This window comes from Pinus tabuliformis, chromosome 1_1 (genome assembly GCF_031772625.1).
Source record: "Pinus tabuliformis cultivar Carrire ecotype Pingquan chromosome 1_1, CPIR1, whole genome shotgun sequence".
Classification (NCBI taxonomy): domain Eukaryota; kingdom Viridiplantae; phylum Streptophyta; class Pinopsida; order Pinales; family Pinaceae; genus Pinus; species Pinus tabuliformis.
In genome coordinates, this window is record NC_142297.1 from 764,355,560 (window position 1) to 764,378,714 (window position 23,155).

The 23,155-nt window shown below is 41.5% G+C and overlaps 1 protein-coding gene across 1 annotated transcript in view; it reads left to right on the forward strand.

The window, feature by feature from the left end:
* The first annotated feature begins 557 nt into the window (after positions 1 to 557).
* The window catches only part of LOC149216267 (uncharacterized), a 181,941-nt gene continuing 159,343 nt past the window's right edge, over positions 558 to 23,155 (forward strand). The window contains exons 1-5 of the mRNA XM_089392761.1: positions 558 to 1,121; positions 3,614 to 3,683; positions 3,798 to 4,409; positions 4,527 to 4,709; positions 4,828 to 4,941. Of these exons, the coding sequence (XP_089248887.1) occupies positions 1,069 to 1,121; positions 3,614 to 3,683; positions 3,798 to 4,409; positions 4,527 to 4,709; positions 4,828 to 4,941 (1,032 nt within the window). The 5' untranslated portion in view covers positions 558 to 1,068. The remainder of the gene's footprint in view (positions 1,122 to 3,613; positions 3,684 to 3,797; positions 4,410 to 4,526; positions 4,710 to 4,827; positions 4,942 to 23,155) is intronic.

The following is a 23,155-nucleotide window of genomic DNA, read 5'->3' on the forward strand; positions in this document are numbered from 1 at the left end:
ACCAACACTTCTGCTTTAGTATTTCACCCTGCAACATAATTCAACCAAAATTCAACCAAAAGACACATTGCCTAAAAGAAAATGGCAAAAACCTCAACCAAAAATTTATAAATCTTTAAGCTTTTCACATATTTCTTACAAACTCTCAATTATTTTACCACACAACCAAACCCACATTATATTTATTACCTTAAGTCAACCTTTACCCTCTTCTATTTATAATTAATAATAAAAAGCATAAACCATAAATATAGTTCATTTTAAAGATTATCCTCTATAAAATCTCAGATAATATAAACCATTTCCTTGAATCATTGTGATCCTTACACGGGCCGTGCCACATCATCTCTACCGACAAATTTATTTGACTACCCTATTTGACCCTTCTCCTCTCGTAAAAAACTATTAAAACGAAGGATCCTATCAATCCCAATATTTTATATTTGAGCATCTTTACCGTCTTTAGCCCACGTGTCATTTCATTCTCCCAATATACTATTGGGAACCAAGATCCGAATCACCATAATTTTTAAAGCGTCCCAAACGCATGAATTGGCATTAGGTGCCATAAAAAAGGAATTATCAATGGAGATGAAATGGAATTGGTGGGGAATAAAATCCTGTCGTACCTTTTTCTAAAGTAAAATGACAGGAAGGCAATGTATATAAATGGAGGAAATGAATAGAAGTAACATGTGCGGCAGCCATGTGATTCTATTCACTACAATACCTTCCCAATTGAAGATGAAAAATTGGAAAATTAATTAAAAACCGATCGAGCGGCGAATCGATCGATGACTGTTTATTTCCATTCCGATGGCGATTTTGACGGATACGAAGGCGATGATAGCGCAATGAATTACTAGCAGCAACGATCAGGACAACACTCTGAAACCGCGAGGTCGCAGGGTCAATCATCTTGACGCTTTACTATTCTCTGAGACGAGCTCCTCTGATCGGTGCTCTGGGATTGATATTCCGCGGAAAGGGAGTCTTTCAGTGGCTTATCTGTTGCTCGAGGGCTGTCGGCTGATCATGTAACGGTGGAGAGAGCAAAACACTGTCGAGATGAGGGGCAAAGGGCGGGAGGCTCTGCAACTAGTTAGTTTGGAACTCAGCCGGTATGTTCACGGATCCTTAATGTCTATACCTTTGGCTTTTTAACTAGAATTTTTTGCATTTTGTTCTGTGAGTGCTACGAGAAATCCTGACTGTAGGGATCTCTCGTGGCTTCTTAACTTAAATTCTTGTATTTTGTTCCGTAAGCGCTTAAATTTGCGGAGTGAATCGAAGGTTTACGGATCTTGAATGGCTTCTTAACTTAAATTCACACATTTAGTTCTGTAAGCGCCTAAATTTTCCGAGCAAATCCAATGTTGTCGGATCTGTACTGGCCTCTTAACTACAGTTATCGCATTTTGTTCTGTAAGCGCTTGAACTTGGCGAGTAAATCAAAAGTTTACAGATCTTTAATGGCACGATCTTTTATCTTATTCACTTCAATTCTGGTATTTCGCACTGTAAGCGCCAACGTTTACCGAGTGAATCGAAACATTACAGATATTTAAGGTCATCTTAACTTGAATTCTCGCATTTTGTTCTGTAAGCGCTAAAATTTACCGAGTAAATCGAAAGTGTACATATCTATAAGGGCTTCTTATCTTAAATTCTTGCATTTTGTTCTATATGCGCTTAAATCTTCTGAAAATATGGAAAGTTTTGGGAATGTTTGTGTTTGATCTGCTGGTTTCATTTCAGAAATCGGAAATTGAGGATTTCAATGAATCTTTGTTTGGAATAGAGGGTTTGTCAGTGTCTGAATCTATTGGCCAATCTAAAGAGTAGTAGCCGTTTGACTTCAAAATTTTATTCTTGACATTAGTTCAGAATTCAGCATCAGGTTGCAAATGTGTCTGATTAAACCTAGTCGATCCATGTCTCCTACCACTTCTCTAGAAATGAGTCCTCCTTATATAGTGGGCAAGAAGCTGGCAAATGCCGCCAGCAGTGGGAATGTAGGCACATTATCACTTCTACTAATTCACATGATCATCTGTAATGTTCTAGCTAAGGTTTAATCAAAATTGTTCATTCGAAGATAACCAGCTATAAGTGCTTATCTTTAAAATTGTTGAATCTTTGTCAAAATCTTGTAACAGAAGAACACTTTCTCATTTTGACCTGGCGAATTTCAGGGCTCAATTGCAATTCCATGTTTGTTAAGCATCGATGTTTCCACGATGACTTGGCATGTTTCCTCTAGTACAATCACTTGATTTTTTTTTATCATGATGGCCTCTCTATTTACAATTTCACAGTTCACATAAATCAATCGTAATGACTTGGAGAGCTCATTGTGACAACAAATAACTAATACTTACACTACATATCATCAAAATCATCGCAGATATGGGATCCTTACCGTCAATGTTACCCTCTAAGCATTACAATAAGATAGGAAAAGCTTAACATGTCAATTCAAGATTTTATTTGGGTGATGGGTACATTTTTACTAGGGTCATGACAAAAGAGTTCAACCATTAATGCCACCAACATTGAGGTATATAGAGGATTTGATCCTCTTAATTAAAATTTAGTTCCATACCCCATTATATGACAAACTCCACTGGAAACATTGCAATCCCCCCAAATCTTGAAATCCTAAAAACCCTTGAGTGGGATCTAAAATTCTAATTTCTCCATATGAAATCCAATGAGGTCAGAACCACTCTCAAACATTTCAAGTCAAGTAATGGTAATGTTAAAAATTTAAGTATTAGCGACCTTTTGCTTGAAAAATTTAACATTACCATTAATTGCATAGCATTAGTCGGGCCTTGACAAACCCACCTCCCGCCATCTGGAATCCCTTCTAACATGGCTTAATCACCCTCAGCTGCACTCCAAAACCTTTGAGAACTCGAAACCTGTGACTGAATTGCACGCGAATGAGGCAGCAAATCAATTTTAAGATGCTTTTTTCACTGGACATGCATCCAATTTTTGGGATGCCAGTCGGGCTCATGTTTGGCGCCAGTCAAACTCGTGTCCTATGAATAGGACACGAGTCAAACCCGTGTTGGACATGTGTCACCCATGTGTCGTCTCTGACATGTGAAATGCGTGGCACAAAGGGAGGGACGACATGTCATATTACTTGGGATATAACTGATGGTGATCTAACCTACCCAGTTTAATCTATAGATAGCATTATATCTTCTCCTAGAAGTTCAAACATACACATCATTAGACAATTATGGTTATGGATTGAACAAATAAATAGAAACTATACTCATTGGACAACAAACCTCAGAAATAATTTCATATTGCGTTACACTGTATAATGCAGAACCAAGTTTGCTTCAGTACAATTTCACCATGTCATTATATTATCATACATGAAACTTTTTCACAACTTTTTTCCCAGTAACAATAAGCTAGACAAGTTGTCCAACAGATTGCATTCTAGGCTTGTTATATTTTACAGCAAATAGATGGATTCAGTATATTTGAAACTAGTTGTTCTCAGATTCATTGAGTGAACAAATTACTGGTAGAACAAGAACAAGTTTCTTCTTGAACCTTCAGAGTTTGACCTCATGAGTTTCAACAGGGATATATATGGATTTGCAGTGCGCCCTCAACATTTGCAGCGGTATCGTGAATATGCAACAATTTACAAAGTACTGTTGTACTATATGAAACTTTTGATCTGGTCTCCTTTCTGTTTTCATTTTTTGCTTGACGATAAAATCATCAATGTATTTATTGGTAATACTGTTAACACTTTTGGGTAGGAAGAAGAAGAGGAGAGATCGGAAAGATGGCAGCACTTTCTAGAAAATTATGTGAGTTCTGCCCAACTATCTACCTCAGATTCACTAACAAGTGAACAGTTGCAATTATCTGTTCAATCCCTTCACGATGCAGATCCTAATGCTGCTACTAAAATTGAAGATTTTACTGGTAGCGTGGAGAGAAGTTCTCCTGACAAGCTATCCAAAATAGACGATGTGAAGTATGACAAGGAAAACCATAAAATTAAAACATGGTCACAGATACGACCATCTCTGGATGCCATAGAACAGAATCTGAGTTTCCGCATCAGGAAGAGGAAAATTGCTTCAGTCATTAACAAGGATGCCAACAGTGGAAGCAAAAGTCCTTCTGTGGAGGAGCCCAGGCTGTTAAAAACTGGCAGTCTTGTATCTGAAGAGGATTCAGAAGAAGAGTTCTATGATGTGGAGCGATCAGATCCAGTCCAGGATGCATCCTCAAATGATAGCACAGTAGGTGATTCTGCTGCAAATTATGCCAGCCCGCATGGCTCATATGCAGGTTCATGTGCTTGGAAAGAAGAATTGGAGAGCCTTGTTCGTGGAGGTGTCCCTATGGCTCTTAGAAAAGAGGTAAAGTATTTTTCATTTCAAAATTTTCACTGATGAATTTTATTTTGCAAGCAGTGAACACTGAATGCAAATTAATGGCTGTGTTCTTGAGAAGGCGAACTGAGCTTTTGAGTGCAGCTTTGGCAAGCATTTGTTGGAACGCGGACACGGAGGATAGAGAACTATTATAACGATTTACTCAAGCTGGGAGGAGATGAAGGGTCTGACAGAGCAAAAGCTGGTGGTCTTCTTAGCAGTACCACCACGAATACTATTGTTGAAACAGGTGTTGCTGAGAAATGGAAAAGCCAGATTGAGAAGGTTACTTGAAATTTAAATATACCAACCAATCTTTTAAATGAGAAATTCCTATTCTTTAAATTTTAGTTCCATGGGAGATTGCCTTAGCTGTATGGTTAATGTTTCCGTTTTGCCTCAGGATTTGCCTCGAACATTTCCAGGTCATCCGGCACTGGATGAAGATGGTCGAAATGCTTTGAGACGACTGCTGACAGCATATGCACGCCATAATCCATCTGTCGGGTATTGCCAGGTAATTTTGTGGTGCTAAACGTAGGAATCTTTACCAGTGATCACTCTTTGTATTAAGGGCCTCTGATTCATTTGATGTTGAGATGTCTTTTCCTTGGTATAAATTGGCTTCCAGATAAGGGAAAATAGGAAGGCAAGTGATGTCGACTCCGGAATTAAATAATTTATCATAATAATGGCAAAATTAAAATAAACAAACAACTTTCTGTTACGCACAGGTCTGGCCGTGTCCTATTTCTGGCATAGGTTGCCATACTGCAACGAGGCAACTAGTTCCATTTGGGATTGACAATCAGTGAATTGATGGCTCATTTTTCCAAGATCTGATGCATAACTTTAGACAGCAGCACCTTCTGAACTGAGATAATATTCAAGAAGTCACTAAATACTAAATAGGGTTAATGAATTCAACCGACAATTTGGTCATCTATGTATTCCTTCAGGAGGCATCATTGGTGCTGTAGCTACAAAATCAGTTACTATAAGCCTCTTTATAGCGACATAAAAAAGGTGGCTTTAGTTGTAGATAATATGCACTTCTAGAATTATTGTAATACAAGATGGTAATGTATCATTTTTAATGAGATAAAGATGTGGTAATTAATCATCAGAGTTTAATGAGAGAAATAACAGTATATAGTTCATATAACATAATGATGACAAACCCCCGCGGTCGGGACCATCGGCTTGCCGCCTTCCCACCCGGGTTCTATTCCCCTCGCTGCACGTTTACGGCTGCTCCTGCAGCTATATGTTGTCGATACTTGCTCTGCTGCTCCGCAGCAAATATTTGTACTATCTCGCTTCCGTAAAAAATGTGACCGATGTGATTGAGACAGTTGTATATAATGTAAATATGTACTCTGGGCCTATGTTGGTAGCGAAGAAGAACAAAAATAATTGAAGGAAAACCGCAGTGATTAAGGAGGTCTGGGAGTGAAGAAAAGACGGCTGTAACAAATTGCAAATTGATTGCTACAAATTGGCAAGTCATTCTTATTGTACTCTCTCTTTCTTTGATGAACATTTGATTTTAATAATAAGACGAATTGATGAAGGGTTTTCCTCATCTTGGGGATTTTCCCTGGCTTGAGCCATATACGTGTTCTCTTGTCTTGACTTATCTTCTGATTCGATCATATATGTTCTTTCATAGGTTGCTATCAATGTGATAATGATTCAATGATAATTAATGTGAAATGGACTAACAAATGGGCTAATATGGTATTTGAAGTAACTAAGCAAGAACATGTTAACATAAAGTTAACATGGTATCAGAGCTAAGGAGAGGTCAAGCCCAAGCAAGATTCATTTAGGAGACCTTTTCAGGAGGATGAGTGCAACTCTCAGATACTACAACAAAATGTCTAGTACAGTAAGCCTATTTGCAAAATTGAATTACAAGAGAAGACCGGATTTCTGGACACCAATTTGGCTTCCATTTCAATTCAAAAGGTCTTATGTGTGCTTCTTGGCCTAAAAGAAGGGAGTTGATATGATGATATTGTTGAAGGAAATATAACTAGGTTCGGTCTTCATAAATGTACTCTTGATATTTGTACTTATTCAAGAAAAGAAATATTATTTTTATATATATGTCAATGAGTTTCTTGCTCTCTGAAATAGGTCTAGCACATGTTAAGTGCTATAGGTGAGTCAAATAGTCAAAAGGAAATGTTGAAGGCCTTACGGGCATGTTACACCATGTATTAGCGTCAAGAGAATAACTCCAAACAAAGTCCCCTCCTATCCGAAGACATCATCAAAGAAGCTCCTTCAAGCATGTTACACAACCCAAGAAGCCATCCGAAGCAAGCATAACATGTCGGCCTGCAAATTGTCCTCAAGTTGGCCTTCTATTCGGCCTAAAAGGAGGGACAATCCTCTGTATATAGAGGCTGTCCACTCCACTATAATGCACTCACTCATAACTCTGAAATCTGCGAAGTGAAGAGTCAAGTAAAGGGTAACGAAGGACGAAGAAGTGTTCTCCAAGTGCAGCAAAGAAGGTGAAGCCTAGATCGAAGTTAAGAGGACCATTTCTAGGGTAGCTGAAGTCACATGTGCAAGAAAAGGGAAGTCTGCCTGCGGTCATAACAACAGTAGTATATCAGCATCACATCTCTCATTGTTTGGACTAGAACATAAGCCTAAAAGGGCCTCCCACTCAAGCAAAGAAGGAAGAAGAGCAAAGGTAATAGGGCTGTTTTAAAGCCCATTACAATCACACATGCGAAGAGAAGGAGACTGTCTATGCTGGTGTAACAGATCTCCCATTACATTCATAAAAGTTTGTTGATTGTTGAAAAGAAGGGATCATTATAAGGAAAGGGTCTCATCAAAGGTATTTCTTCTAGAGCAAGTGCAACAAGATCTAACAGTTGGAAGGAGGACAAAGTGCTGGGAATCAAAGTGCGGAAGAAGGAAGTGTTGGGAAACAAAGTGTAGAAAGGAGGAAGGACTTGACTTGTGCTTGGAGGACATTCTCATCAAGGGTCTAGGGTTTGGCATTGATAAATAAGAAGCTTCAATAAGAGAAACTTACTAAAGGGTTTTCCTCTCAATAGAAAAGAGGTTTTGTCCCTGGCAGAGAGCCAACATTTTGTGTCCTTGTTCTTATGTTTTGGTAGCAGTTTGATGAAGTACACACACATGCATTAATAATAATAAGAAGAAGATTAAGCTAACAAGAAAAAGAAAAAAGACTTCAAAAATTGTTATCAAGTAACGAAGAATCACACTACACTTATTTGCCCTAGATTCTTCTACAGATTTTGTACTCCATTTGAAAAGAAAGAAGGATATAAAAGCCTGGAATAAAGACCGCAAGGGACCAAGGCATCAAACATTAGTAGCCCTTGGCCTTGTCAAGATCAGTTAGTTATTTTGGAAGACAATTTCACTCTCCTTGAAATCCTTTGGACTTGTGGAATCATCGCTTAAACTTCATCGAGATAGAAAATAATTCTGGGCATATCTTCACGGGTTTTGGTAGGGTTTTGTTGGCTCATATTACAGGCAACTCTGAGGGAATTTGTGCATACATGACATTGGGATCACACACTTAACACCACTCGACGATAAGATACCTCAAACCAACAAGACAAACATGTGCTCAGTGAGACTGGCTCAAAGGTTAAGAGTGACAGTTGAGATATTTCTTCGAATGATCGTGACGACAGTTGCGCGACAATGTTTACAACTTTGTGTGCGAGTGCGACCGATGTCAACAGAGCGAAAACAACTCATGTACACAAGGACAGGCCTTCAAAATTGCTAGACCAAACTCGTAAGCATGACATAGTGATCAACATGCCAAAAGATGATCTGTGGTCAATCAAACAAAAATGGTATGAAGACTCAACAAGAGCTCATGAGATGAGCCCGAGTGTTTGTGACCATCTAGGGAAAAACCAAGGAAGGCTCCGAAATTTGGATGCAAGCCAAAATTTTGGAGGGTGTTGCAATTGCTACAACACTTGGGCAACACACTGGTTGAATATCAACTTCTCTGTTTCGGTTCATTTTCACCATAGGACCTTGGCCTTCCAGGGAGTATTGATTCATTGTGCAGGTTACTATGGCTTCTCCACTTACCCCATGGACAGACATGGTTCACCTTGTACAAATTAAGTCAAACACAACAAAATTTTCAGCTAGATCACAGTGTTTCAAAATCGGAGAGGGTAGTTTGGTTCGTGAGCTTAAGATTTACAGAGTATAAGTTTTCATCTCTGGTGTTGTTTTGTTGCCAACAGGCTTGGATAGTACCCTGACGGAGTCCTGCAGGAACACAAGCATTGCTCCACTACTAGTGAGTTTGGTTAGTACCCCGGTGGAGTTGCCTGCATCACCTCTCTACGCAGGAAGCCTTTCTCTTCTTTTGCTTTGTATTTTTTTTAAAAGAGGACTGTGCATAAGCACTAATTTATTTTTTGGGGTGGAAGAGGGATCTCGACTTATTGCGAGCAGAAGAGGTTGTTCCTTCAGAGAACACACAGGGTAGAAGACTGAGTACATGCATGGGGTTTCCCAGTTTGGACACAAGTTCATGGTTTGACCAGAGCTTCCCTTACAGACGGATCGTATTTTCTGTCCAGGCTTCATCGGCCAAAAGTTACAACCAAGAACAGAGAAGACAGACATAGGACTGGCCAAGTGCTGTAGTGTCACAAGTCTCTTTAAATTTAGCCACATAGTTATTCAAAAGCTAGAACACAATATAGGACAACACTTATTTATAAAACAAAATGACAAGACAATAAAACAAAGCAAAGCGAAACAAAGTAGAAACAACAAAGCAAAACAACAAAACGGAAATAAGCATGCTATGTCCATAGGCAGGGCGTGGCTCTAGATCATTGAAAATAACACTTTAAATCTTCGCCATTGACAGAAAGATTGTCAATCCTCCCGTCAAGTGATTGCAAGTGATACGTGTGTTGGCCAAGTTTTTCGTGAACTGTGTACAGACAAATCCACAGAGACAGGAACTTCGTATGTTTGCCTTTGTCATCGTGGGGTTTATCTCACTTCAATGCTAAGTCACCCACAACGAAGGTAGCATTCCCTGCAGACTTTCGATCGAACCATCTCTTGATATGGTTTTGGTGGAGTGAATTTTTGTTCTTTTGCTTTCATCCATTCTTCCTGTAACTTGTGTAATGTGTCCATCTTATGCTGAATCAATAGACACGAATTGCCTCGGGATTATTTGGGATAACTGGAGAGTAGGCTGGTAGATATTGGGTGGAAGGATGGCTTCTTTTCCGTATACAAGGAAGTATGGAGATGTGTTTAGAGAGGGCTTGGGTGTAACTCGGTTAGCCTAAAGCAATGTTTTAAAACTCCGACTCCGACTCCGACTCGGCCGAGAGTCGACTCTGACTCCGACTCCAACTTGGTATCGACTCGGTCGGCTCGATTTCAATGACTTGGTCGTTGTAAAAAATACATTAAATATTTATTTTTTATAAAAACACATAATTTTAAAGATTTTCTTTCATGTTTCCAAACACACAGCATTAGAATATAGATAGAAGACAACATATGATCAAGGTAGGCTCATGAATATATCCATTATATCAAAATGGCACCCAGTGCATTGTCCAATACATACACGATGATGATATAGAGATCAAAACAAAAACACATAACCAAGCAGGCTATAAATGGCCTCTACAACAAAAGTCTGTGACCAGTACTACTAGCTACTGCTAGAGTTGCCAACATCATCTGGCTCAGTGTTACTTGGAAGCAGGAGCGAAAGTGGGGAGCGAGAGCCAAGAGCGGGAGTGACATTTTCAGAAGCTCCTGCTTTGGGAGCGAATCCCAGAGGAGTTCGACAACCAATGTCACTAACATCAAGGTACATAGAGGGATTGGTGCTCTTGATTAAGTACGAGTTCCATACCCTAATACATGACAAAATTCAATGGAAATATTGCAATCCTCCAATCCTAAAATCCTGAAAAACTGATAAGTCTGCTGGATTTTGAATGAAATCTAAAATTCTACTTTCTCCATATGAAATCCAATGAGGCCGAAACCACTCTCAAACATCCTAAGTCATTTCATGGTAATGTTAAAAATTTAAGTGAAAGGATGAAAATGAAGATTAAGGAGAATGTCACTTTTACTTTAAGAATTTAATATTACCATGAAATTTGAATAGCTATCAATAGTAGAGAGCATTTGAATGTATTAAATAGGGTTTGGGAGGGGGAAATGGACCCCAAATAACATTTAACTAATTCATAAAACACATTGGAGTCCAAACCAATCAGCAAACACTTCAAAATTTCATTAAAAAATGTCAAATCGTTGTTTTGATGGGGTTACAAGCCGCTGGTTATGACTCGGCCGAGTCAATACAAAAACGGCCGAGTCATGGCTGACTCGGCCCACTGAACCGTTTCCTCCACCGAGTCACATTTCTGGGCAATGAAACGGATCAACTCGGCCGTTTCTGTTTCGAATCGGCCGAATTTTAAAACTATGGCCTAAAGTGCATTCACCAGAGTGGAATGCCAGTTTTGCTGCTAAGAGTAAATGGTCTTTTTTATGATGCGAATGAGATTCTTGTTTGTTGATTCGACAAGACCATTTCCCTGCGGGTAGTAGTTAGCTGAATGTTTAAGCACAATACCATATTGCAATGCAAAATCATACAGTTTCAACGAAGATAAGTAGCATTGTCAAAAACAAGTGATACCAGAATGCCAAACTTCGAGATGATGTTTCGCTGAAGGAAGCTGATGATTTCTTGGTCGTTCACTTGTTTGAGCAGAACTACTTTTGTCCACCGTGTGAAGTAATCTGTAGCAGTCATAATGTAGCGGTGCTGCTTTGAAGAATGCAGGAAGATTCCCCCAATGATGTCTAACCCCCACTATTGGAATGGTTCGTCCACTGGAACAGGTTGCAACGGGGCTGTTGACCTTCGAGTTCTGCTGGCGCATCGCTGACAGATCATGCACTTGCAAGCAGAAGCGTGTGCATCCTTAAACAATGTGGGCCAATAAAAACTGGCTCTCATGACTTTATGCGTAGTTGTGTTATTCGCGAAGTGAGCTCCGGTAGGTCCATTATGCATGTTACATAACACTCTTTGAATCTTGTGCCTTAAGGCACCTGAGCAAAATTCCGTTGTTGTGCTTTCTGTAAAGCACTCCATGTGTGAACTGGTAAGATAAGGCTTTGAGGCGAAGTGCCCTCTTCCATCGCATGGAAAAGTGAGAGGGCATGGTGTTGTGCTCAAGGTACTGACGTACTTCTGCGTACCAATAGTTGTCGTGTGAAGTGGGTGGTGCTTGCTCTATATTATACATGTCGATTTCTTGCTCCCAATTGACGAGCTCATCTTCTTGCTATTGCTTCTGCTGCAAGTTTGCAGAGACCGTGACCCTTGACAGTGTGAACTGGCTTGATGTCAAGATTATACTCTTGTAATCCTGTCATCCAGTTCACATGTCTTTCACCTAGTTCTTGTTGAATGAACAACGCTCTGACTGCTGGGTGTGGCACAAAGACAATGCAATGATTTTTCACCAGGTAGGGTCTGAAGTGTTTCACAGCCTTGTATACAACATATGCTTGTTTATCCATGAAGGAGATGGGACATTTGTTGTTCAGCTCATCCTTCTGTGAGCATTGCAGTGAGTGAGTTGTTGGAAGCAAATGTATAAAGCAATAAATCTTTTCTAAAATCTGGGTTGTACAACGCGGGCGCATATGCTATTGCCTGCTTGATACAGGTGAACGCATCCTTTTCCTTCTTCCCCCAGCTGTAGATTGCATCCTTCTTGATCATGTCTTGGATAGGTTTAACAATCTGCACATAATCTGACATGAACCTCCAGAGGAAGTTGATTTTCCCCAAGAAGAATTGCATAGCTTTCTTATTGACTGGGTGAGGAATTTGCGTGATAGTCCGAACTCAGTCCGGATCAATCTTGATTCCACTCTTGGTGATGATATGCCCAAGGAGGTTCCCCTCAGACACTGGAAATACACTCTTGTTAGGATTCAAGGATATCCGGTACTTACAACATGCTTAAAGATCTTCTTGAGATGGCGCAGGAGGTCTGGCCGCTTTCTGGAAAAGACTGTCACGTCGTCAAGGTAGACCACCACGCTCTGTCCAATGAGCCCACAGAAGGCGATGTCCATAGCGTGCTGAAAATTTGTGCTTGCGTTTACCAGCCCAAATGGCATTCTTTGATAAGCAAACGTATCCCACTTGGTACAGAAAGTAGTTTTAAGTCTTTCAGGTTTTGCTACCAGAACTTGGTTATATCCGGAAAATCCGTCAAGGAGAGAGAAAATTTCTGCTCGAGATACTGTTTGCAAGATGTTCTCCATAGACGGCACAGGGTAGTTGTCTTTGTCCAAGGCCAATTTAGATTTCGGAAGTCTACGCACAGGCAGATCTCCCCAGACTTCTTCCTTAGAGGAACTAAGTTTGAAACCCAAGTAGAATGACGAACCTTATAAATGATCTGAGCATCCAACAACTTAGTCAATTCTTTCTGTATGAGGGGTTCAAGTGACGGATGGAATTTTTTGAGCTTCTGCTGAAACGACTTGACCCTTTCTTTGATAGGAATGATGTGTTGGATTATTTGTGTGTTATATGTTTTCAAGTCATCGTATGTCCACGCGAATACATCACGGTACTGTCTGAACAGGCGGACAAAGGCTTGCTGCTCCTCTGGTGTGCAACACGTACCGAGATTTACGAACTTTAGATCTCTTTCTGTTCCCAAGTTAATTTGTTCGTGCATCAGTGTAGAACTGTGGGTTTTGGTGTTCCTGGGCCCTTTAAAGTAGTTCTGCAAGTCATAGAGTTTCTCAAGTGAAACCACACCCTTGGGGATGGGGTTGCCTTTGCTGTCATCATTTTGTATTACAGAGACTTCTCGTGCACGTCTTCATCTATCTTTGCATCTTTGAAGACGTCACCGTTGGCCATAAAATGTAGTATCTATTCATCATCATCAAAAACACCCAAATTGGTGATGTTGTCAGGAATAGATGGCTCATACAAAATTTCAACAGTAAATTATCCCTAAGCGGTGTCATCATAGTAGCTACATTTGCCAGAGCATTTGTAGCTGCATTACACATTCATGGTACAAATATGATACTAAAAGCTTGGAAATTAGAGATAAGCGGCCATACCTCTTGCTGGTAACTTTTAAGATGAGGTGAGACATAGTGTATGGTGTTACGTACTTTCCGTACCACAATCTTTGAATCACCTACCACTTTCAACATAGCAACGTTGAGGTTGAGGGCTTTGTGCAAACCTAAGACGAGTGCTTCATATTCAGCAATGTTGTTTGTGCACTTGAACTCCAAGCGGCTTGAGACTAAATGTTTTCTTTTCCTTGGGTCGATCAAAACACACCCGGCTCCAGAGCCATCCTGTGTTTTGGATCCATCAAAATACAAGGTCCACAAGTCATCTGTACAAGGATCGCTTGCCGCACTAGTATTGCTAACACTACTGCTACTACTGTTACAAAGTACTGTACAAGTTTCATTTTCACTAGTTGGGCAAGGAAGGAGACCCAATTGTGTATCTGGTGGGGTGGGGCTCGATTGTGCAAGATAACACCCCAACTGCGTTTCTAGAAAGAAATTGCCAAACATAAGTTTTGCGAAAGCCAACAGTTCATTCTGACCATTCAAGGTTGTAACATTATGTTTCATGTATCTCTCAGACAACACTCAAATCTGGTTGTTTCTGCCCTAGTACGGAAGCCATAAGTGTGATAACTTCGTAGCAAAATATCCTTGCAACTTGCTGGACCATTCTCTGCTGAGCAGTAAGCCATATGCTTCTGGGATGTCCATCATCACGATGTTGATGCAATGGTGAACTCGTCCATTGGACGATAACCGGATGATCACATCTCGAAGTTCACCAATGGATGGTACACATGTTCGGTTGAGTTGGATGATCTGCGTGGCTGTACTACTCCATTGCGCATTGATTTGTTTGGCAATGGAGAGTGGTATGACATTGACTGATGTGCAAAGCGAGTTTGCTTCTTCCATGCGAAGAGCGTTGAGTACAAATGTTAGTGATTAGGGATACTTGGTCCTTTGCTAGAAGAGGCAACATTGTTTGTGGAGGTTTGCCCCAGTGCATGCAAAAGAATATCTTGCTGATCCTTGAGTTTGGTAAGCTTGTACAAAGAGATGTTCGCATGTGTCTTCTTCATGTCTTCAACAAGTAATCTAAAGCGGGAAGACTCACCGAGTTGTCCGGGGGAAAATTTGTGGTTGTACTGTCGAGTGGAGTGTTTTGAAATGTGCTGCTCATGGACGTATCTTTCGTTGGAGTTGTCTTCCCAGACTTGCTTTGTGTTTTCTATGTTGAGGATGCTGGTGGATCAACTTTTCTGAGCATTTGCTTGAATTTCTCTTTTGGTATCTCAATCACAGTAGGAGCCCCTTGACTTCTCAAGTTGTATCTACCGTTATGTTTTGGGGGCTCCTTCTCGATGGTTGTTTTCTTCTGGGCAATGTTTAGACACTGATACATGTTAACAACGTGGCCAAAACTTGGAGTTTCATCAGATGCAACGTCCTCTTCGTCATCTTCATCTTTTGGCTGAACCTGCTCACAAAGCCCATAACTCGGTTCCAATCTGTACAAGTCTTCTCTGAATGTCGTGCTTGGTGGAACTCATAGAAGTTATCCTTCGCAATTAGGTCCGTCTTGAACACAACTTTTGAACTCTGCACAGATTTAGCCGAGTGACTACTGCTGCTACTTGATGTCACATTCTTCCTGCTCGCAAAATTGGAAGGTATACTGCTCACTGTTGTCTTGGTTGTCCATTGCTTGAGTTCTGCTACTTCAGTTGTCAAGGACTTGAGGAGATGAGTAAGGGTATCAATTTCACTTGTTTTCGTTTCCTTTACCTTACTCATAGTAGTCTGAGATCTCCTGCCCGTGTCTTTAGAGTCCTTAGCTGGTTCATCATCTACAATGACTCCATTCGCGCAGGTCTTTCTCCACATCAATCGCTTCTTGGCAATTTTATCAAAGTGTTGGTTTCACAGCTTGCTTCACGAACTGCGCAATGTTGGTCGACAGTGCAGGCGTGTAGTAGTCGACTGTGATGGAGTCATGAGGTTTAGTGTCTACGACGAACTTGTTTAGGATATGGTTAAACCTCTGGTTAAAGTCTTTCACTTTTTCTTTCGGCTTCATCTTAAGAGTAAGGCTACCCAATTATTTCAACCACATGGCGGGGGTTTTGTCATCAGCAAATTTCTCAAGGAAAATTCTCTTGAACATCCCTCAGATTTGAATGGAGTTGACAAGAAGGCTGTGGTACCATACAATTGCTCTGCCATCCAAGGTACATGGAAACCTTCTACTTGCAACATCATCATAACGTACCTCGAGTGTCTGCAGATGTAGGTAGAACGTGTTTAGATGGTCTTTTTCCTTCACTGCTTTGTTAGGGTCATACTTTGTTAACAGCTTCTCTACGTGCCTTAGCATCTTATGCAAGGCACCTTGGAGTGCCAATGGGCCCTGTGTCATCCATTCCAGGTTTTGATCAACCATGTTGTCCTCTTCTTTGTACTCCTCTTCTTCTGAATCAAACGGTTCAACCTCTGAATTTGTTGGTTCGTCTCTGCCTCCGCCTCCTTTGCTGCCTCCGCCGGAACCTGAGCCCAAGAGTGTGTTGTTAACTTCTTCTCCTTGTAGGAAAACAAGAGGTTCCTCTTCGTTCTCAACAACTTCTGCCAGCTCTTCAAGAGTGGCGAGGATTACTTCTTCAACAGACGAGACTACCACTCTTGTGGGTGTAGTCTTTTGCTTCCTCTGCGAAGAGGGAAGATTATGTACTCCTGGAATTAGTCCAACAACTTTGGCAAACTGACGGGTGATGGGACGGACAGAGCGAAGGTGATGATATGAAATTTCTTGTTTAGGTCTGGGAGGTGAGGAGTAACCAACTTCAAAGTTGCGCGTGGGAGAGAGGGAGTTCGTGTTACTGCCTTGACCAGATGATGGATACATGGGGTTGAGAGGACATTCAACCATAAACTATTGGCGGTTCTCCTAGTGCCAAAAATGTTGATGGTGTTGGACTCGCCAACATTCATTGGATCTCCTCGGTATGAAGTCCCAACTAGACCTCACACTGTTTGGTGGAGTCCCATCTGGTACGATGGTTCAGTTGCCATTATCTTAGAGATTTGCCTTAGCTCTTGTTGTTCAGCACATGAGAGTGTTATGCTTGTAACTTCAAGAAAGTGAGGTGAGTGTGCATGGTGAGTGCTTAATGTAACACTGTGTCCGGGTTTTGTTACTGTCAAAAGGGGAACTAAAGTGAGACCCTTGATGAGAGGGAATAGTCCCAACCCAAGAAGAAACACACGCGAACAACGACGAGGGCCTGTCCAGTAGCCGATGGAATAGTCCACAACGGATGCGGTTGTCGGGAAAACCAAAGTCCAAGTGAAAACACGTACACCGTCTAGCATAATAGTCCACATAGGGGTGACGGTCGTTAAACCAAGAAAACACAAGGATGGTCTGTTTAATGTCTGGCGGAGTAGTCCACATGGACAGGACAACAATGATAAACAATACAACACATCTTCAACAATATGAGCGAAAGTAGTTCAATTATCTTAGTACAGGTTAAGCAAACATGCATTACAAATGTTTAAGAAATAGTCCTACAAATGGATACAAAACACGCGTGAAAACGTGCTGGCCCAAGACAGGCTTTTGAATTAAGTAAAATATCCAAGACACATCTGTACACCATACATCACTAGTACCAGCAGTGGGACGTTGGAGCCACTGCTCGCTCCTCGAAGAACTTACTACAAACTCTCAAGGCTATGCAGGAGGAGCCAAGGTGAAAAGTCCTTTGCTCATACAATGAGGGGGTATATATAGCCAAGGGGGAATAATTGACCCTTGTGACTTTTCGACTTCCCTCATGACTGTTTGACTTCCTATGACTTTTCGACTTTACATGACTCTTCAACTTCATATGTGGGTCTCTTAGACTTCTACTTTACATTACATTTATTATAACAAGTATGGCCCATAGTAGTGATGTGGTCGAGACAACTGATGACACAACTCGGCATGACCCTGCTTACATGTACTGGTTGATTGTGGTGTCCTTGTTGAGCTGCTGAGTGATGGTATGCTCTTGGACCTTGGTGTAACATGTCTTCACCTTCGCATGGCAAAGTGTGCGGGGTCTTCGATGGTCTTGGTCTTTGCTTGATGGTGCATGTGTATGTGTCCCTTTCACTTGCTGCTCGATGTGCTTCATGCGTATGTTCGACTGTGAGCAAGTCTTCTAGCATGCGCCTCTTCTTCATCTCGTTCGTCGTCGTGCCATGTCCCATTGATGTACTTGTTCCTGCAATCACTCATGACAAGACAATATCAAATCCAAAAATCTCCTAGTTTAACATGTTGCATTTTTTTTTCATTTTGGTACAGGTGACTGGGAGAGGGACGAGGCACTGAAACTTCGTAGATGTCATTGGGAGGAAAATTTGCACAATTCGGGACAATAGTGATAATTGCGGGGAAAAACCTAGTTGGGAGACAAAATTGTGCAGTTTCCGGGAGGAAGACCATGCAGGGTGTCGGGGAATTGCTAGGCAAATCTGCGCAATTTTCAAGGGGAGCACTGGACAGGTCATCCAGCTGGGTTCTGCGCTGTTTCTCCGGGGAAGACAGAGTGAGCAGCAGGAGGCACTGGCAGAAAAATTTGTGCAGTTTTCCAGAGGAGGATAGGATTAGGTTGCAGGAATTGCTGATCAACATTGCACAATTCTGGGAGACAGTCCGGGCCCGGACATAATTGCACAATTTCTGGGCTGATTGCAGAGCGGGGCAAAAGGGTAGGTGACAGACAAATCTGCGCAATTTCTGGGCTAATGACAGAGTAGGCCAGTAGGGAAGCCTGCCTGTCAGATTTGCGCAATTTCCCAGGACAGTGCAGTGACAGGCAGCAGAGGCTTGTCCCACATGTTTGTGCAGTTTTTGTAGGCAGTGCAAGGAAGTCAGGTTGGACAAGTTCTATGTAGTTTTGGAGATCAGTGCAGCCCTGGGTCACAACTCAAGTCATTTTTTCCAGTTGACTAGCGGGAGGCTTGATGGGTGATCTTGCGGGAAGCGCAAACTGGATCAGGTTCTAGGACAACTTCTGCGTAGTTCTGGGAGATAGTCAGTTAGCTCATTTATGGAATTGCGTAGTGCAGGCTGCCCGGAGGACAACCTCAAGCTCTGTGCAATTCTGGGCAGCAGTGCAAGGTCACTGAGATCGGGCTCCGATTGAAAGAAGGATGTCCAGTCGACAGATTTTCAAGAAAATGACTGAGTGTGAAAGCAAGTGTACTTGTGCATACATGACATTGTGATCACACACTTAGCATGACTTGACGACAAGACACCTCAAACCAACAAGACAAACATGTGCTTAGTGAGATTGACTCAAAGGTTAAGAGCGACAAGTGCGACAGTTGAGATATGTCTTCGAATGACTGTGACGACACTTGCGCGACAATGTTTACAACTTTATGTGCAGATAGAGTGAAAACAACTCATGCACACAAGGATAGAGCTTCAAAATTGCGAGAACAAATTCGCAAGCATGACATAGCGATCAACATGCCAGAAGACGATCGGTGGTCAATCAAGCAAAAGGGGTATCAAGACTCAACAAGAGCTCATGGGATGAGCCCGAGTGTTTGCGACCATTAAGGGAAAATCCAAGGAAGGCTCCGAAATTTTGATGCAGGCCAAAATCTTGGAGGGTGTTGCAGTTGCTACAATAAAACCATAGCACTATTGATGGATGCATTATGTACTATCATACTCCTTATGTCTAGGATGAATGATGTTTCTTCAACTTGATCACTTGGGATCTAGTCCAATGGTTGTGGACTGACTTTTGTCAGTGGAGAGTGGCAAGGTCTTGTGACTCACTCTCGATCTATTCTTCTTTATAATTCATATTAGTGTTCGGCAAAGCAGAGTAGAGATGAGTTACAAAGATGGCTCATGACGATAGGTTGGCATGATGATTGATGATGATGGATGGATTGGCAAGTGGAATTTTCCCTAGTTGGGAGGGAGTGTTAAAATTGGCAACTAGTGCCAAATTCCACTTTGGACAACTCCCGTGGGGAAGATAATTGTAGCATTAAATTCCTCTTTTCGAGAGAACCAAAATCGACCTAAAGATCATCAAATTTTGTCAAGGAGAAGTGTGATTTTGAATTTATGATTCTCTTATGTAAAATTAACTAGGTCGGCATCATCTATATGTCGACTCAATAAGCACAGAAGTCACGTCTCTTCAACCCCATTGAATTGTATATAAAGAGGAGCCTTCACCCTCATTTTAGACACATCAAATGACTTAGGTAATTCTTTTAAGGCAACCACAAATTGGAGAAGGTTGGAGGTTGAACTGTTTAGGTCTCTTTATCTTCCATAGGTCCAAGTTAAGAGCTAGGTGCTAGTCGCAGGCTTAAGGACTGATCTGGGTGATATTTTGGCATAATCCTTGGATAAGGAACACTCCTACAACTAGTCGCATTCATTTTATGGAGCCATAGGTGGGTTGCAGGCCTGATTGTCTTGGAACAAAAAGGTTGTAACACATTATGGGCTACTGGTAGGCCGCAAGCTTGTTTCTCTTGATCAAATAGGTGGATGACATGCTAGAGGGCTAACTTCTAGCCTATGTTGGTAGCGAAGAAGAACATAAATAATTGAAGGAAAACCGTAGTGATTAAGGAGTTTTGGGAGTGAAGAAAACAAAGTTGTAACCGACTGATGACAAACCCTTACTCGTGAACATAATTGCAGATTGATTGCTACAAATTGGTAAGTCATTCTTATTGTACTCTCTCTTTATTTGTTGAACATTTGATTTTAATAATAAGAATTGATGAAGGGTTTTCCCCATCTTGGGGGTTTTCCCTGGCTTGAGCCATATACTTGCATTCTCTTGTCTTGAATTGTCTTCTGATTCGAATTCCAGGGTTTGAAGAATTGATGTCGAGATGCATTCAAGAAGAAATAAGAATGGTAGAGCAAGAAATGCCTTTTAATAAAGGCAACCCCACTGCTTTCTCCACTCATGCCAAAAGGAGAAATAATGCAGGGTCTAAAGGTCATTTCCATGGAAAGCCTGGATCTAAGGGAGGAAGGAAAGGCAGGTGCTTTGCTTGCAATAAGTTTGGCCACTATGCAAGGGAGTGTCCAAATAGAAGGGACACATCACATGATGATGATCACAATCATTCCAGGGGCAACTACAACAACCATGATCAAAGAAATGGCAGGTCCAATGGCAAAGGAAAAAGGAATGCAGGATATCAAGGAAATGGTCGACCCTCCAAGAAAGCAAGGAACTCCAGGTATGAAGAATCAAATGTTGTTAACAATAAGCAAAAGGAGTATTATCTTATATCGACCCTCTCCACTACCTCTCCTCTGGACACTTTGGGGAATTGGCTTATTGATAGTGGTGCCTCAAGGCACTTCACCGGATATAAGGAAGCTCTCTCTAATCTAATAGAGAAGGATACAAACTTGGAGATTATTCTTGGAGACAATGCCACCTATCCCGTAAAGGGAGTAGGGAATGTTACCCTTCAATTGAATCAGGGTAACATGATTCATTTACAAGAAGTTCTTTATGTACCTGATCTCAAGAAGAACCTGGTGTCCATTTCGGCAATGGAAGACAAAGGATACAAGGTGGCATTTATCGATGGAAAGGTACGTGTTTGGAAAAATAATTTTAAAGATGCTTTTACTCTTGGGTTCTGGGTTGACACTTTGTATCAAGTTGGAGGAAGTCCATTGGGAGCTATGTCTTGCGACACATCTCTACAATCTGAACTATGGCACCAGAGGTCTGCCCATCTTCATTATAAGGCCCTACCCGATGTGAGCCAGATGGTGACAGGGATACTCGAGTTCAAAGAAGAGCATGAAGGTATATGTCCGGGATGTATTGAGGGAAAACTTACAAGGGGACCATTCCCCTCAAATAATAACAAGACTACAAATGTATTGCAATTGATCCACTCTGATATATTTGGTATGATGCCCGTAAACTTTTGGAAGGATGAAGTATTCACTTGGTTCCGTCACTTCAAAGTCTATGTGGAACAACCCGAGGGTTTTGAAGTTCATGACTGGGAATCTCATATATGTAGGTTGAAGAAAGCTTTCTATGGGTTAAAGCATGCATCCTGGGCTTGGTATGAGAGGATTGACAACTATCTGATGAAGCTGAGATTCACTAGGAGTGAAGCCGATCCAAACCTTTACTTTAAGGTTGTGGATGATAAACCTCTCATACTAGTACTTCATGTTGATTACCTCTTTTTGACAGGTGCAAACCCTCTCATTCACAAACGTAAGAGGGAGTTGGATTCCGAATTTGAGACACTCTTTTTATGGGACTGACTTCGGGTTAGTAGAGAATGGTATGATACATTGTTGATCACTTCTTTTTCTTCATAGTTCAACAAAGCAGTGCATTGATGGCAGAGATAGTACTGACTGACAGATGGATTAGCAGATGGAGTTCTCCTTAGTTGTGAGGGAGTGTTACAATTGGCAACTAGGGCCAAACTTCATGTGGGTCACCTTATTTATGGCAGCTGATATTTTTCTTGGATTCCTCTCTTCGATAGATGTAGGATTGATCTAAAGACCATCTGATTCCGACATACATTTATGGAGATATGAATTTATTATATTATTGACAATTTGTCAAGGTCAGCCAGCAAGCTAAACAAGCACTTTGACCCCCAGCTCATCCTCAACGTTGCATTTAAATAGAGGAGACCTCAAGTCATTTGAGGAGCACATCATCTCATGATCTCTCTCTCCACTTGTTTGGGTTTGTCTTCTCACAAGGTGGACGTGGTGGAAAGAAAGATCTGGAGTCCTAGCCGCAGTCAAGAGGAGCCCTAGCCACAGTAAAAAAGGAAGGCCCTAATCTGCAGCAAGAGGAGGCCCTAAGCCGCAGCAAAGAGGAGGCCCTAGCCGCAGCAAAGGAGAAGCCCTAGCCGCAGCAAGAAGGAGCCCTATGACAGCGTGAAGGAGCCTAGAAAGAGCAGCGTGGAAATCTCTGTGACAGCGTGGTAAATAATGCTGTTCTAGGGCATGAACCAAGGTCTGGTTTGGGTGTGTTGAAGTCAAGTCAACGTAGGGCTGAATATGTATGCGTTTGGGTGCAGACAAGTGCAGTCAGCTAGGCCGAGTTCATAAGGAAGGTAACACTGCTGTTTGGGACTGTTTGGGCAAACATTTGTGAAGCCTAAAGCTACAGCAAGCTGTTGTGCTAGGCCGCAGGCCATAGCACACAGCTGGAGGTTGTGTTAAGGGCTGTCAAGGGTGGACAACACCTTTAGAAGGCAGCATGGCATGAGAGAAGGGTCTCCAAGGTAAACCGCAGTCCTAAAAGGACTTGTCTCCTGACTGTGTGGTGGAACTAAGGCTACAGGACATGCCCTAACCAGTAATGCAGCAAACCACAGTGCTAACATGTTGCAGCAGTGTTTTGTGAAGGACTACTAGATTGATGAACTCCTAAAGGGTATGCCACAACACTCTTAGGGACGGTTTGAAGACTGTCATAGGAGTTTAGGGCTGCATCAAATACCCTAACTAGAAC